General features: G+C 32.5%; 1 protein-coding gene across 2 annotated transcripts in view; it reads left to right on the top strand.

Annotated features, from left to right (window-relative positions):
- LOC132735456 (ADP-ribosylation factor GTPase-activating protein 1-like) overlaps positions 1-16072 on the top strand; it is a 46239-nt gene extending 30167 nt beyond the window's left edge. For both annotated transcript variants that reach the window (XM_060722413.1, XM_060722414.1), the window contains 4 exons: positions 8231-8320; positions 9562-9621; positions 12710-12846; positions 13929-16072. In XM_060722413.1, the coding sequence (XP_060578396.1) occupies positions 8231-8320; positions 9562-9621; positions 12710-12846; positions 13929-14445 (804 nt within the window). In that variant the 3' untranslated portion in view covers positions 14446-16072. The remainder of the gene's footprint in view (positions 1-8230; positions 8321-9561; positions 9622-12709; positions 12847-13928) is intronic.
- Positions 16073-16692: the final 620 nt, after the last annotated feature.

Genomic DNA, 16692 nt, shown 5'->3' on the forward strand with positions numbered 1-16692 from the left:
AAGCTGCTAAGAAATAATAAATCACCTCAATAAATAACTAGGTCAGTAGATCAATGAAAACTAATCTTTTCTCCAAATTCTTTCTAATGTAGGCCAATTGCTTTGCAAATATTTAAAGAGAGTCGGCTATTAAAATTTAAGATGCTGAATTTTAAGCAGAGAAAACAAAATGAGAATGGATTATTAAGGAATAAAGTAACAAAGGAAGATTAAGCTTGCATTGCTGGAGATAATAAATGAGGTATTAGTTTGCAAAGTTTGTTAATAAAGTAACAAAAAAGGAATTGATGATGACTTGAGATGCCATGAAGAAAATGTAAACATTCTTTCTGTGTTATAAGATGGAATTTACTACACAAACAATGTTTTGAGAAAGTTCATTTTGTTCACTTTGTTCTGGAACAACTTTTTCAAAGAAACAATTGGAGCTATTGCTACAGTCATGGGGTCATTGCAATTGCTGTTGCCAAACTTTAATATTGATCATAACTATTTTTATTTCTTAAAGGATTGTGAGTCCAAATCATGTTACAAACCTAGAACATGTTCATATAAGAAATCTTATTAATAAATTCTTTAGCTAGTATACCAACGTGCACCCTTATACTTAAAATGATGCTTAGATGTTGACGGACTTCTCCTCCATTGGTATAAACATAACATAACACCTTCACTGTTTTCACTTTTACAGTAAAGCCAGCTTAAACAAAAAACAAAGAGAGTAGTGATATATCTGACAGTAACGATGAAGTATTATTTTGAATGTCATCTCTCTGTGGCTATTACATTAGGTGTATTAACTGTGAAATATACCAAATATCAACATAGTACCAGGGGAAATTTAATCATTGTAACACTGATAGTATGATAAAATTCTTCTTCTTGTAATGAATATAAAAAGGTTCACCAATCCTTGTTGTTGGGTATCCTGAAAGCTTCTAGTTTTACTGACAGATCTATTATAGTATAACTTTTGTTGCCGTAGAGTAAAGTAGATCTATACCAATAGCAAAAAATTCCCTGTTTTTTGTAGTGTAGATTATTTTATGTAAATGGCAGTGGAGCATTTGGATTAAGGGTATAGAGTGGGTGGGGGACTTAAAAAGATTAAGACTAAAAATAGTGACCTGAACAATGTTTAATTATTGATGTTAAAACTTTTGACATATTTGTCAGACACATTGCACTTTCCACAGTGTCTATGATTTATGAACTGTAATTATGTCTAAAACTTATTGAAGTGAAAATAGAAAAGAAATTTTGTATCTCATTGTGATTTATTTTAAATTGTTTGCCATGTTTTTTATAAAGGTTTAACAATGTCATTTGAGGTAAAACCCGAGTAGAGTCAGATTTAGAGGACACATGTTTAAATATTGCCAGATTCCTTTGATATGGTGCTCTAAAAACAACTATAATGATGATTTAGCTTCTTGTCAGTGATGATAATTGAAATACAGAATTTATCTTTTGTAACCTCGGGACCTTTAAACACTATAGTCTACTGGCGCCAACATTGTACCCAAGCAAACCAGACCAAGATCAGCAGACACTGTGCTGTCTGTTTATGGTTTACACTGTATACAAACCAGTCAGAATATTTTGAAATTTTCCATATTTTCCCTGTATCTACAATGTCTGGAGTTCAGAAACATTTCGATTAATAATTGAATAATAATCACATTAACACCATGATCTGTGTATTCTCAAATATGTCTGTGTTCTCCTTGAAAGGGAAAATGTGGTAATAGCATGTCAAAGAGTTTTTTAAAACTCTGTTATTTGGTTGCAAAACTCATTGTAGGTTATGTCAAAATTGTGTCTGTTGTGTTGATGTAGTGGGTAGAGATGAGGTTATTTGCATGCACATAGGATAGATGAAGTGAAGTTAAATAATGGCAATTGATACTAACAGACAAAATAAAATGATTGCTTCTCTCTGTATTGCATGAGAAAAACCATTGTTTCATTCTTGTATTTGCATTTTGTTAAAATATAACAATTGATTTAACCCACGGTATTACCCAAGATTTGGAAATACTGGTAAGCAAGTTTTGGTTGATATTGATGTTTTAGCTTGTTTTTGCATTTGTTCTGTGTAGAGTATAATATTATGTTTATTATAATAATAATAATAATGAAGACTTTATTTAAAGAGGCAACATAGTTAGGCAAGCCCAGTCTTCCCTATGAGCCTCTATCAAAAAAGTACATATATACAGTTACAAACAAAGATTTATATAAACAAAGAAAGAAAACTTAATGTATACAAGTTATACAGCATAGAAAAGTAGAGTAATTGAAAAATGCAATAAGAAAATGAATACAAACATTTGAAAGTATGAAATTTATTAAATTTATTTTGATGTTGATGAGAATTTTATGCAGCACATGCTACTAATGAAAATAATTAACCTTATTATATATTTACCATTACATTTTGTTGTCAATGAAATGGACAGATCTTCTTCATGACTTGCTTCATAATTTTGTATACTTATTTAAAAAATAATTTTCTTAGTCTTTTTATACATCACAGAGCTAGTGTTTGTTAAGAACGTTTTATCTATCTCTGAATTAGAAGAGTTTCTTCCTCAATTAAACTTTAACTTAAGTGATTTGAAGATTGAAAATCTTCATTATTGTGTAAAACATCCTTCTTAATAAGTCATTTTTCTAGAATTGTGAGTATTTATAATGAATTTCATTGGGAGTATTTTTACTAAATGTTTTAGCTAGTTTGCGCATTGGAGTGCATTAATAATAAATATTAATTGGATTATTGTTCAATTTTTAAAGAGTTCTTAAATTTTTAAAGAGTTCTTAATAAGCAAAGATGAGATACTTATAAAGACAACTGTGAAGCAGTTAGTAGTGTTTGAACCTATAGTGTTAAACTATATGACACAGACACATTAACCAGTGTGCTCAACATGCTTTAACCTCAATGTCTCTATACTGTCAAAATAATACTATTGTCATTAGTTATGAAACTGTCACACCCTAGGGTATAAATATACATCCCTAGAGGCTTAACATAGACAACTAATTGTTTAATATTGTCTCTATAGGTCACATACAGTTTTATATTTTATAGAAACTTAAAACTTCCTATATTCAACACACTGTGTATATTTTAATGCAGATTTTATTGAACCACTCAAACTATTATTTATGTGTGTATTGCAGCGTATGATACATTTTAAGACAAATAAATAAATAGCTTTCAGGGTACATTATAACAAAACAACAGTGATGTAATTCAGTGATTGATATTTTACAATTTAATTCTGTAACAAAGATTACAAATCAACTGTATAAATAGTTGTAAAAACCGGCACACTGCATCCATTAGAATGATCTTTTCTTAATGTTTTTAACTTGGCCCTGGCCCTGCGCATGTTGAATTTAAAATCAAACCAGGATTCTGTTTTCCATGTCATATGAATGTGTCATCTGGATTTTATTGACAATGAAATCTATAATCATAATGTGCATGTTTTCACACCATTTAGTTAATGATATTTAATAGTCCGACTATGCTTTGTAATCCTTTGAAGCATGTTCTATTGTTTAAATAACATAACAGAAATATATTAGGAACACTTTCATCTTTTCTAGTGAGCAACATTTAGTTTATCAAGGAAACAGAATAAAAGGAATAAAAACAACATACATATAATTATGACGGTATGCATTTCATCTCTTTAAGTGTTTCCATTTTTGCTTGCAATACTTCCTGGTTTCTTGTTTTAAATTATCATGCTACACTAAATGTCTATTTCCATGTGTCAATGATTGTCAGGACATTACATTTTCTTATAGATTGTATTATGTTGTCATAGAAACAAGAGTTTGGTCTTGTCTTACAGCTTTGATCTTAGGATTGCCAGTGTTAAAATCACTCTGTATTTGGGATATATTAGAGTTGTTTTTTCTCAAGGGTAAAACATTATAATAAGGCTATAATCCAAAACATGATTTCAATATGATTAACATTACATTATCTGTTTGATATTTTGATACAACACATAGGTATTTAGTTGTCTAGGTGTTCTAACCAGAAGTGGTATCAATGTAAATACTTACATTAATATATCATCATTATAAGTATCAAAATAATGTTTAAATGAGCATTAAGTTTCAGTTAATACTACTCTGCATTGTGATGCTATGGTCACAGATGTAATTGAGCTTTTAAATTGGTAGATACAAATTAAGCCTACCTATAGAGTCAGACTATTATGTACTTGTTGATGTTTGACCCTTAAATTGCTAAATATCTTCAATGGACTTGTTTCTGGGCAATTTTTTCATTCAGCATTTTTAGGGGAAATTTCAAAATATGTTCTGACTGGCATACCATGATCAGATGAACCATTTCATCTTGGTAGCATAGGTAGAAACAGTTACTACCAGTTGTACTATATTAGTGTTGATATTGGCTCCATTGTTTTCAACATTTAGATAATGAAATTCCTTTAGATAAGTTCAAATTGTTCCACAATTCCACTACACAAATTAAGAAGCTTAATGTTTGAAACTTCTTCTGGCAAGTTCTACCTTTGTTTAGTCATCACACCTCATGACACCTGTTGATGAGAGTGTTTGTGATACTGATATTCTTCTATGTCAAAGTTCACATATTGTACACACTTTATTTATCCAATGATTTATTAGGGAAATACACTTAAAAGTAAACCCTAGAATTAGAAATGAACTTTCTTGTTATTTAATTATAAACTAGTTATTATCTTTATTAGGTAATAAATTGTACAAATTACATTGAAAATGTCATGTGACAGTGACCCTGGAGCTATATACACTCAATCATTTCCTTGTTTGCTATCAATGATTAAATCATCCAGTAGCTGCTGTTATACCTCCTTGCATAGTCTTCATCACAATATTCTAAACTGTTTTCGTTTCCTTGGATACCATTATCCACTCACTTTAAGTCTGATTTTATTGCGAAGGAGACAGCATTTATATGGAAATATACTTAATTGAGCAGTCTCAAATTGCATAATGGACTGTCATTTTGTAAAGTTAGTGTGAGTGTATTTGCCCTTAGAGTATGGATGTACAGTTTTAGTACATAACTGAATGATCTTGTGTAGGATTTTTTTAATTTTGAAGAAATACAGTTAAAGTACAAAATGTTCTTCAAAAGGAAACAATATGCTGGCCTAGGAGAGGTAACATTTTGTTCTATAGTTATTAGTTAACCTGTAATTTCTATGTATGGATTGATGATGTTATTTTCTGTGACTCATTTTTGTGACTAAACATGAATTTTATAATCCAGGTTTTGTTATGCATTTTAAGACCAGGTATTGAATCAATTTAATTGTGGTACAATGAAAGACATATATAGATTGTTAATGTTAAGCTGTAAATGTGAACAGATTGTAACATTTCTTGCATATGTTTACATCTACTGAAGTTTTTGAATACATTGTAAAATTATGTAGACATAACATAAAGGTCTGTGATATTGTTATGACAATAGATACATACATTATCTCAGTCAGTGATGTATTGATCTCATGATGTCAGAAGAAAATGTCTAAAAAATAAGATCATTTAGAATATATGATGCTCTTCCATATTGTTTAAATGTCTGTAGATGATAAATGTCCTCTATTGAATATATATGAGCCGCGCCATGACAAAACTAACATAGTGCGTTTGTGACCAGCAATTGGATCCAGACGAGCCTGTGCATCCGCGCATTCTGATCAGGATCCATGCTGTTCGCTTACCAACTCTATTACAAGTAGAGAAACTGATAGCGAACAGCATGGATCCTGATCAGACTGCGCGGATGTGCAGTCTGGTCTGGATCCATGCTGGTCGCAAACCCACTATGTTGGTTTTGTCGTGATGCGGCTCATATGTGTAATTGTAACATCTCTATATTTGTAATATCTCTATACTTGTACACATAGGGATTGTCTTGCTGTTAGAATTTACTCAGGCAGAATGTTAACAATGTGTCAAGAGATTTATAGAACATTTGACCTTATTTATTACAGTCTGCTATAAATGGATTGTCATAATTTGTTGTGGAATATTCTACTGTAATTATAGTTATGATGATGGATGGGGGAATCTTGCAAGAACTCCTTATGATATCACATGCTGTCAGTCTGTGACACAATCAATAACAGTGCCCAATGATTGATGTATACCATCCTTCCATTGATCCCTTATACCCACAAGTGAACTATTTGGATAGTAGTAACAATGTAGTAAATGTAACAACTAGTGGTCAATGTTTACAATGATAGAAGCTTATTAATGTCAGTTGTCAAAGTGTTAGGGAGAGGAAAAGTGTCAAATTTTCTGACAGATTTAACCTTTAACAAGCAAATCTGCATGAATCTGCAGGCTGGTCTGCTTGTATAAACACTGCATAGACTTGGAGGCTGATCTTCCTGTACAGAGTTGGAGGCTAGTATGGCTGTACAGTCTTGAAGGCTGGTCTTCCTGTACAGACTTGGAGACTGGTCTTCCTGTACAGACTTGGAGGCGGGTCTGTCTGTAAAGACTTTGAAGCTGGTCTTCCTGTACAGACATGGAGGCTGGCTGGTCTGCCTGTACAGACTTGGAGGCTTAGCCTGCCTGTAAAGTATTGGAGGCTAGTCTGCCTGTACAGACGTGGAGGCGGGTCTTCCTGTACAGACTTGGAGGCTGGTCTTCCTGTACAGACTTGGAGGCTAGTCTGCCTGTACAGACTTGGAGGCTGGTCTGCATGTACAGACTTGGAGGCTGGTCTTCCTGTACAGACTTGGAGGCTGGTCTGCCTGTACAGACTTGGAGGTTGGTCTGCCTATACAGACTTGGAGGCTGGTCTGCCTGTACAGACTTGGTGGCTGGTCTACCTGTACAGACTTGGAGGCTGGTCTGCCTGTACATACCTGGAGGTTGGTCTGCCTGTACAGACTTGGAGGCTAGTCTGCCTGTAAAGTATTGGAGGCTGGTTTGCCTGTACAGACATGGAGGCTGGTCTACCTGTACAGACTGTGAGAATGGTTTGCCTGTACAGACTTGGAGGCTGGCTTGGCTGTACAAAATTAGAGGCTGCTCTACCTGTACAGCAGACTTGGAGGCTGGTCTTCCTGTACAGACTTGGAGGCTGGTCTGTCTGTTAAGAATTAGAGGCTGGTCTGTCTGTACAAACTTGTAGGCTGGTCTCCATGTACAGACATGGATGCTGGCTGGTCTGCCTGTACAGACTTGGATGCTTGTCTGCCTATACAGTATTGGAGGCTGGTATGCCTGTACAGACACTGGCTAAGCTGCAAGGACTTTCTGGCTGGTCTGTGTCAAACTATATAAACTTGCAGGATGATTGGAACATTTAGGCCTGTCATAATTGCCTGCTACTGCTGATGCCCTAAGAGGGAAGGAGCTTTGTTTGATTAGATTCAGTGACATTTTACTGTGTGTGTGATATTGATGATGGTATAGCATTGGAATTTTGCTAGCATGAATAATTTACAGTTGTTTCATTTGTGTAATGGGTATAGATGAGTAAGAGGGATAGATCAAGAGTTGTTGGAAATTAAACAGTCTTTCCCTGTTCAGTCCTTGAGTGATCAAGATTACATCTACATGTTTATACACCATGTATATTTATTACATATTTGTGCTTTTGTAATTTTTATATTCACTTAGCAGAGAAAAAATGTGCATTTAATGAATTTATTGTCTGTCAATATGTCAATAGAAACTCATTCAAAAATATATACTGTTAAGTAAACAAAATTATACTTAATACTTTTTAAATAAGCTCATCAGAACTGAAGGTTCAAGCTGAGACTGAATGCTCCAGCATCTGGTAACTGAAAAAATTTGTAACTCCTCTAAAATTTCTTAGAAGAGTTACTGGAATTACTACATAGTACTAATAAATGAGCCTATAGAACTACTATTGATTGACTTTTTCTCAAGAACTAATGTAGGATAATTTTACTTTGTCCGTAACCTCTAGAATAGTGTAAATGCCCTCAGTTGTGTTTGTTGGAATACTTTTGGGTTACCCTAAAAATAGTCTTTACAGTTGGAGAACAATGATGGAAATAGTTCTTGTATACCATTGGCTAGATCATCATTAGACAGTTCTTAACTGATTTAGTTATGACACAGACTTTAAAATGGAAAGACTAGTGTTGAGATAATGCTACTTAACATTATAGCAGGAATTCTTCTTGTATATTTTCAGGCAACAAAAGTCGCTCATGTAGCCAAAGAGAAAACAATAGAATTAAGTGGTACTGTGAATGAGTCAGTCATCAAACCAACAAAAGACAAGGTAACTATAGGCAACAGGCAATGTATGGATTTTCCTAGTTTTGAAATTAGCATTGTCTGGTGGTAGTTTCAGGGAGTTCACATGTCTGAGTATAAGATTTGAGGAGCCACTAATGTATGGTCATTATCTTGTGATTATAGAGTTGTGTGCTGAGGTTGAACATTTCAATAATATAGTTTAATTATTTAATATCTTTTAACTATTTTCCTGTGTTGTACATTAAAATTGGTTATTTGTATGAAGAGATTAACATGTAAAATAGAAACAGACATATTTTATTAATAAAAAAAGATGCATTTTAAAAAACCAGCCAGATGTCTTAGTCAACATTGTTTCAAATGTGATATATCTGTATATTCGTGTTTATAAATTTTTTAACAGGTAATATGGCCCTTGTAACATAAACGGTTGTTTGTAAATATAACCCGAGCAGCTAGGTGAGGGTTACATTGCAAACAACCATTTATATACAGCCATATAACCTGTCAGAAATATGTATAACGAATTTATAATACAGCAAGCATCATTTTTAGAGAAGTAAGATTTCTTTATAAAGTGACAGCAGCCATATATATATAAAACCATATAAACATCACGATTATCCAATGAAAAGCAACATTACAAAATTTATGTGCAGAATTATAAATGCAGTTATATATAAACATGACATGACTGTTCCACAGTAGACTTGTGATCAAAGTATCAGGCAATAATGCTTTGACAAATTTATCTATCAGTGACCCACTATGATAGAAGTAGTTTTCTATTGTACTAACAAGATGTCATGTGGAAACATTAAGATATACCGAGAACAGCAGAGTTTAGAGTTGTTGGGCTCTCATTAGTATAAACAGATATATATTGATTTTATGTTGTAAATGCTACCTGACATATATAAATACATGTAAAATGCACATTTCATAGGTAAAAATATATATTTACTATGATGTAATGAATTATGCCTGAGGTTTTGATAAAGTGTTATCAGTTTAATGCAATATGTTCAATATGTATGGTGAGATAACATACACAGAATGGTCACATATTTTTATAATGTTTTATGGACCTAATTAGAAGGATATAATATATATATGGTTACATTTTAACTTTAAGTAAGTAGGTAGTATTATCTGCACAAATTTTTAATCGTTTGCATGTAGAAAAACAGTTTTAACATTAAAAAAACTGTTTTTGAATGCAATCATATTTTAAAAGAAATTGATTATATTCTTTTTTATCAGGTAAAGGAAGGAACATTGTTGAATGACGTTGGTGAATCCATGAGTGGATTTGCTTCAAAGGTAATTATTCATGACTAATCTAGTTTATATACTAATGCTTGTCTAAACTGTTTTCCATATTATGAAATCTTTTTTTTTGGTCCAGATGGAATAATTTAAAGTAACATGCATCCAGATGTTTGTAATTTTTATGAAAAGTGGCAAAATTGTTCATTACAGTAAAAATGTTGTCAGGATGTTGGCATGTTATATATTAAGTAATTTAACAGGTTAGAGTTGATGACTTCTAATCCAGTTACCTCTGGCGTGGGTTCGATGCCTTGGAGATGCTTTGGTAGTTTAGCACGGAGGAAGGTAGTCTAGTACTGGTGTAACTCTCCAGGAACGATGGTTAGGAAACCACCTGCCTATATGACTGAAATACTGTTGGGAAAAGGCGTAAAATGAAACAAACAAACAAACAAAATTACTATCCACAGTCAGAATATACATACATTTTTCTTACTTTTTAGTAGCTGATGATGTAAATAGTGAATTTTGTCATATTTTGCATAATACATTCCAAATTTTTACCTGAATTTTAAATATTTATACATTTCTTACATTATTAATATACATATATCTTTCTTTAGTTTCTATTTTTAAATGACATTTGAAAGATTGTTTGACTTATCTGGAGGTGTGCTGCTTAAATACATCTATTTCATAGTTATATCAAGAAGCAAAATAATGTTTTCCCATCATTTTAGTTGTCACAAGTTGGCATGTCTGCTACAACTGTATATCACAGAAATAAAATACATTTCCAAATGAGTGACACGAGAATTGGTTACTGATAAGAAGTTTCCAGACACATTTGGTATTGAATCCTGTTCACATATAGTTGATTGGTGTCAATTTAAGTGATTTGGTCGGCAGAAATGCATGCAGTATTGTATTCACATCAATTTTCTATGACTTTAAGCAATATTGATACTGTACAGTGATGGAGATTGCCTTACAGAGAACAATAAATGAAATGTTCAGGGCTTGTGTAAATGTTAAAAACTTGTTAATGACTTCATTGCTATAGTAATCAGGAAGTGAGGTTTCTGATATAAAGATATTACATGGTTTCATCCCAGCACTAATTGATCATCATATCTTCCCATTGTTGATTGTTGCTGTAAGGTTTAGATGTCAGGGATATATATGAATTGCTTTGTTCCTTGGATAAAAATAGGAGAATTAGAAAGTCTTTTATTCAGCTTTAAATCACAAATTGAATCAAGAGGTTGAAAAGGATGTCAAGTAAATTTGTTGGGTTTTTATTCTCAGCTAATTACAAATCTAATTACAATAATTGAATATATATGTATATGACTGTTGTTGATATACATACAGAGAGATATACACTATGAATCCTTTCATATGAGAAAGTTAGGGAAAGTCAAGCCAGATGCATGGTTACACTTAAAATTCATGATACACAGAACAGAAAGGCACCTACAGTTTTTGTCTCTTTGCCATGTTAGAAAGTCCCTTAAATCTAAAACCCCAGTCACACTAGAGCTTACGATTACTTGCGACCACCGGCGACTTGTAAAACTGACGATTGTCTGCGACCAAAACACTTTTTGCACAGATACATTTACTTCTGCGACTATCGTAAGACCAGTCATCATTGACAATCGCACGACAGGTCATAAGCAAACGTACGATGGTCTCAAGATTGTGTGGGATTACTTACGACTACCCGTGACCTGTCATGCGATCACCTACAACTTGTCCTACGACCATCGCACGATAACTCAAGGTTACTCAAAATTATCAGTGACTAGTGGCAATTTGTAAAGACTGTCGTAAGATTGTCGCACTTCCGATCGACGATCGTGCGACAGCCTAAGACTTTATAAGATCACTTGCGACCTGTTTGATCGCAGGGAAGTTGTTGTGCAAGCTCAAAAACCTCTCTACGACTGAAATTGGTCGTTGGACCTAAATAAGATAACCTGCGACTGTCAAAGATCACAGATGACCGTCAAAGTTAAAGATTGTCTGCGACCAGAGGTCATAGGTGATCGTGAACTGGTCTTCACTGGTCGTAAGCTCTAATGTGAATGGGGCTTAACTAACCAACAATCAAGGATTAACAGTTAGTTCTATATTTGTGTTATGATGAAAGTAAAAAGGACTGTCCTGTTGTTTATTGTTCTATTATTAGTTACATGTATAAAGATTTTTGACAGATCATATGGCCGTATATATAAACGGTTGTTTGGAAATATAGCCTGAGCAGCTATCCCCTTTTTATTGAATCATTATGAATGTTCGAATGTTTGTATATTATGATAAAATATAAGAAAAAAAGTTTGCCCCTCACTGCAGTAAGTTTTCAGGGACATTGGATTTTATTTTCATTTAAGAAAGCTATCTAGCTAGCTTATGGAAAGTCTCTGGTTCCACTCCCTGGTTCTACTTGAAGTCTTTCTCCATCATTAAATCTCTGCAGTCTTTACACTTTACAGTTTTAACATGAAACACAAGGTTAATCTGAAGTACATGTCTTGTGTTTCTTGGTTTTCTCTTCTGACAATTTCTCTATTGGAAAACTGTCAAGTTCCTTGAAAACAAAAGATGGGCTAAGAGGAGTGTCTGTTTTGATTTGGAAATTTGATTTTTGTTTTGTAGTCGAGTAAAAAAATCCGTCTAGAAACTACTGTAGTTGTCAGTCATTATTAGATACAAACTTTATTTAATCTCACACTTTCTTTATTTTATTAAATTAATATAGATTTATGTTCAGATTTAGATAGAGTGTTAAAACATTATCGGATCAACTTGACATTAGCAGATGTTTTAATTAGACAGATGTTAGATTGTCAAATCAACTATATGCTGTGTTGTAAATCATGCTGCACATGTACATGTATACTTGTATACCTCACCAAGTTATTTGACCACCAACAGTATTGAAGTCCTTTGAATTGCTAATACATTTGTAATACCATAATGATAGGTCTATTATACAAATTTAGAAGTGTTAATTTGATGCAAGGGTTAGCTGTTTTGACAATTGCTAAATGTTTTGAAATACTTAAATCAGTCTGTCTAGATTGTCTGTTCAGATTTATCATGATTGTGTACATTATATATTTTGCTATTTTAGCTCTCCAGTGTGGGGGCCAAAGGCTGGGGTAACCTGCAGAGTCTATGGGGAGAGCCAAAGACGACATTGAGATCTGTAGACACAAGCCCCGGGGAAAAATCATCACTTCTAGGTGGTGGAACACCAACCCATCAGAGGTAGTGATAAAATATTGTTGCTAAATAAATCAAAGATGTTTACATTGTCTTCCAAGGACCCATACTTTTTACAAAACAGGCCATTATTTTCAGATTAAGGCGGCCCAAGGTCCAGCACTTTCAAATTCTTTGCAGATCTCTGCTATAAGACAAAAAACAAAAACAGTGGCACTCAAAGGCAGTTCATATAACAGTATATAAAGCAATTCAAAAACATAGTTATGAGGATCTTATATGTCTTACAAACATTTGTTAGTTTGAAAATAGAAAATAGACTCTCATCAATTTTCCTTTTGTGCAACCCACCATATTTTTTTCCTATGATTTATATAGATAACATTTTGTCAATAATTGGTTTCCTATGATAATTTCGTATTTTTAGACAAATAATGATTACAAAGCAGGGAGAAATAATCATATATAATGATTTACAATGTATTAATCAAGGTTTTGGTCAGGAAATTATAGATTATAATTATACCTTTGTCCTGTAAAGTCAGCTGTAGTAATATCTTTTATGAATGTTCAATTATGTATAATAAATAAGTGTAGAACTTTTAATTTTGTTGCTATACGGTAACTGTGTTTAATGATTTTAAGCTTTAATATTGTTGCTGTTATTGTGTTTTAAGACTTTGATCTTTCATCCATCATTTTACAAGGAAGTGAATCTAACAGTTGTTAAACAATATAACATGATACTCTCACTGGACTGGTTACTTTTTATATGATACTTTGTTGCTTAGTTACCTAGAAACTTGTTATAACCATAATATGTTGTTGTTATAAGGGAGAGAAAGAAGGCTGTACCTTAACCCACCGAACAAGGGTGTGAGCCCTACTTGGTCACAACCGTGTCCACATTTGAATGTAAACTGGAACTGAGATTAACAGTGATTCTAAATAGCTCACAATCAAACTAAAATAAATATGTTTAGTAGCTTAATTTTTGAATAATAAAAATATATTCTAGCCAGACATATGTTCAATTTTCTGTGTTGTGTTAATTTATTGATATTATTTTTCTTTTACTGTAATGTTAATTTACTGACTGTAATGTTGATTTATTTATGTTATTTTAGTGATCCTAGCCAGAATAAACTGTTGAAGGATGAGGATGATTGGGGCGGTTGGTCGGATGATAAAAATTCAGGATGGAATAACGCTGATGAGAACGGTGACGATCAGGAGCTAGAGGACTGGCTCAATGATGATGAAGAGGGCGGGTCAAGGTCTTCCAAACATAAACAATCTAAAAATAGTAATAATGAGGACAATTGGGATGATTGGGGAGACATTGATGGAAAAGATAAAAAATCTTTAAAATCTAGTCAAAATATGAAAAAGAAAGAAAGTTTAAAAACAAAAAGTGATTCTGACGGATGGAATGTTGAAGACTGGGGCATTGACACATCTTCCAATAAACATTCTTCTAAAAAGCGAAAAGATCCATTAGTAGGAAATCTTTTAGATTTGGACATAAATGAGAGTAATAATATAGAAACAGGAGCAAATAACTCTGGTTGGGACAATGATGTCTGGGCTGATGGGGATGATGATGAATGGCAAACTTTAGAGCTGGATAGTAAAACTAAATAAATTTTATATCTTGTACTGAAATAACTTAAATGTTAAATGAAATATTTATAAAAAAAGCAATCTGAAATATCTGTAAATAACACTCTTAGAGACATCACAATATAGTTACATCATTTGTGTTCATTGTTAAGGAAGTATAAGACTGGTAGTTTTGACTTACAGACTGTATTTATTATTTATACATTCTGATTCTTGCAGCTTCATGTACAGAGAAAGGTTCATTAGATAGATTTGAAACAATGTGTATCATGCTGGACCAATATTCTCTATTTACATTGCCAAATCAGACTGATGTGTTATCATAAACTGTGAAAATTGTTAAATCCTTCATCATAAAACTATTCACTGAGTTGATTATTTTATTCTTAGTAAACTTGTACATATATATATAAAGTGAATAATGAAACATGAATACATTTTTTATCAAGTTTTGTAAAAGCACCTAGCTTCGATAAAAGTGCTTTAACATCACAATTATGAATTCAATATAGTTTTTATCAAATTAAAGCTTCTTTTTGGCTTTGCACTATTGAGAGGGGAAATAGTAACAAACAAGGTACCTGCTCACTCACGCATCATTAATGTGTAATCATGAACCAGTAATTGATTATTGTAACATGGTTTGTTTAAAAGTGCAATATGTAGTTTAATCATTGCTATATTCTATATTAAATTTGTTACTACATGAAAATATCCCAGTTACATATACAATACAGTATGTACATTGTACATGTTTCCAACATTCTTGTTATTGAATCAGTCTATGATTATATTTGATATAATTTTATTTTGGCCTAAACATCTTTAGTATTGTTTCACAATGGTTATGTTATTATTGTTCATCAAGTAGTATTATTTTGTAAGGGTGTGTATGGCTGATGTTAATTAACTACACAGATTATTGTTACTGTATACAATGCTGACTTGTTCTGTGTAAGAAAATGTAGCCCTTGAAATCTATATTTTAGTTTTACCATAAATGAAGACAGGATTCATCAATATCAAAAGATTTCTGCGCTACAATGGTTGTCTTAATCATTTTCCATGATCTGTGATCTTTCCGGGAATTATGATTGTTAACAGTTTATTTGTCTGTCTATGTTCAACTAACTTTTTAAGATTGTAAGAAAGACACAGTCATGTTAACCGAAATACATTTTATTATGTTTAAAGCCAGTTATATGATAAATCATGTATATGTTTCAAAATATGTAAAGATATGCCAGTTAAAATTAGAAAGTTTTCAGCCCAGGGTACATATAAAAAAAATCTTGTGTATATTATGATATGTAGACATTTAAATTATTCAGTTATTATAAATAAAACAACAGTTTGTACAAGGATTAGTGGTATTAAATATAAGATTACATTATTGCTTAAGTTTGTTTTTATCATTTATCAAATCTTGTATATTTCAAATTAAATTTGAAATGGTATTTCTATTGTTCCATAAAAACATAAAGTAGGTGCAAATTAAATATATGACCTGGTGTAACAGATATTAGTTATTTGAGATATAGTTGACATAGATTCAAATTACACATGAAATTTGATGCCTATACAGTTAAATTCTGTGACATGCATTAGTCAAGCAAGCTTAAAGGAACTGCACTGAGATTCAAAGGCTTGTAATATTTAAATTTACAAGTCTTTTTCTAGAAAAACAATGTGTGGGAATGACTTGAAAATTTGCACACAAGTTATTGCTTCTGACCTACTTCAGTTGGTATACAGATCTCGGAAAAAATATTTGACATAACCTCAGTGGAGTTCCTTTAACCCTTAGCTTAATACCTTAATGGATTTTCCCATCTTTCAATCTGGACAAAACAACACTGATCTTGGTCTGCATTGGTAACATGGGTAGATTCAATTGTCTGCAGCAGGCAGATTAACGATTAATGGTCCTACTTATGTGCCAACTTGTGTATAACTATAAACACTTGAATACAAGGCATCTTTGTTTACCATTAAAACACAAAAAAATGTCCAATTGTTTTGTTTTTAATTCAAATTCAAAAATGAAGGTGAATAATTCACTTGTTAACAGCTACATTCTTATTTTTACCTCATTGTTTGAAGTATTATTCTTTCTTTACCAACCACATTATTAATTTAAATGTTATGTTTGTGAAATATCTGTTTTTAGTCCCCGACCGGTTTACCGGAGGGGACTTTAGGTTTACCCTCCGTACGTCTGTCCGTCTGTCTGTCTGTCCGTCCGTCAGTCCGTCCGTCCACAAAACT

This window comes from Ruditapes philippinarum, unplaced genomic scaffold (genome assembly GCF_026571515.1).
Source record: "Ruditapes philippinarum isolate M1 unplaced genomic scaffold, ASM2657151v2 ctg808_1_1_1_1, whole genome shotgun sequence".
NCBI classification, from domain to species: Eukaryota; Metazoa; Mollusca; class Bivalvia; order Venerida; family Veneridae; genus Ruditapes; species Ruditapes philippinarum.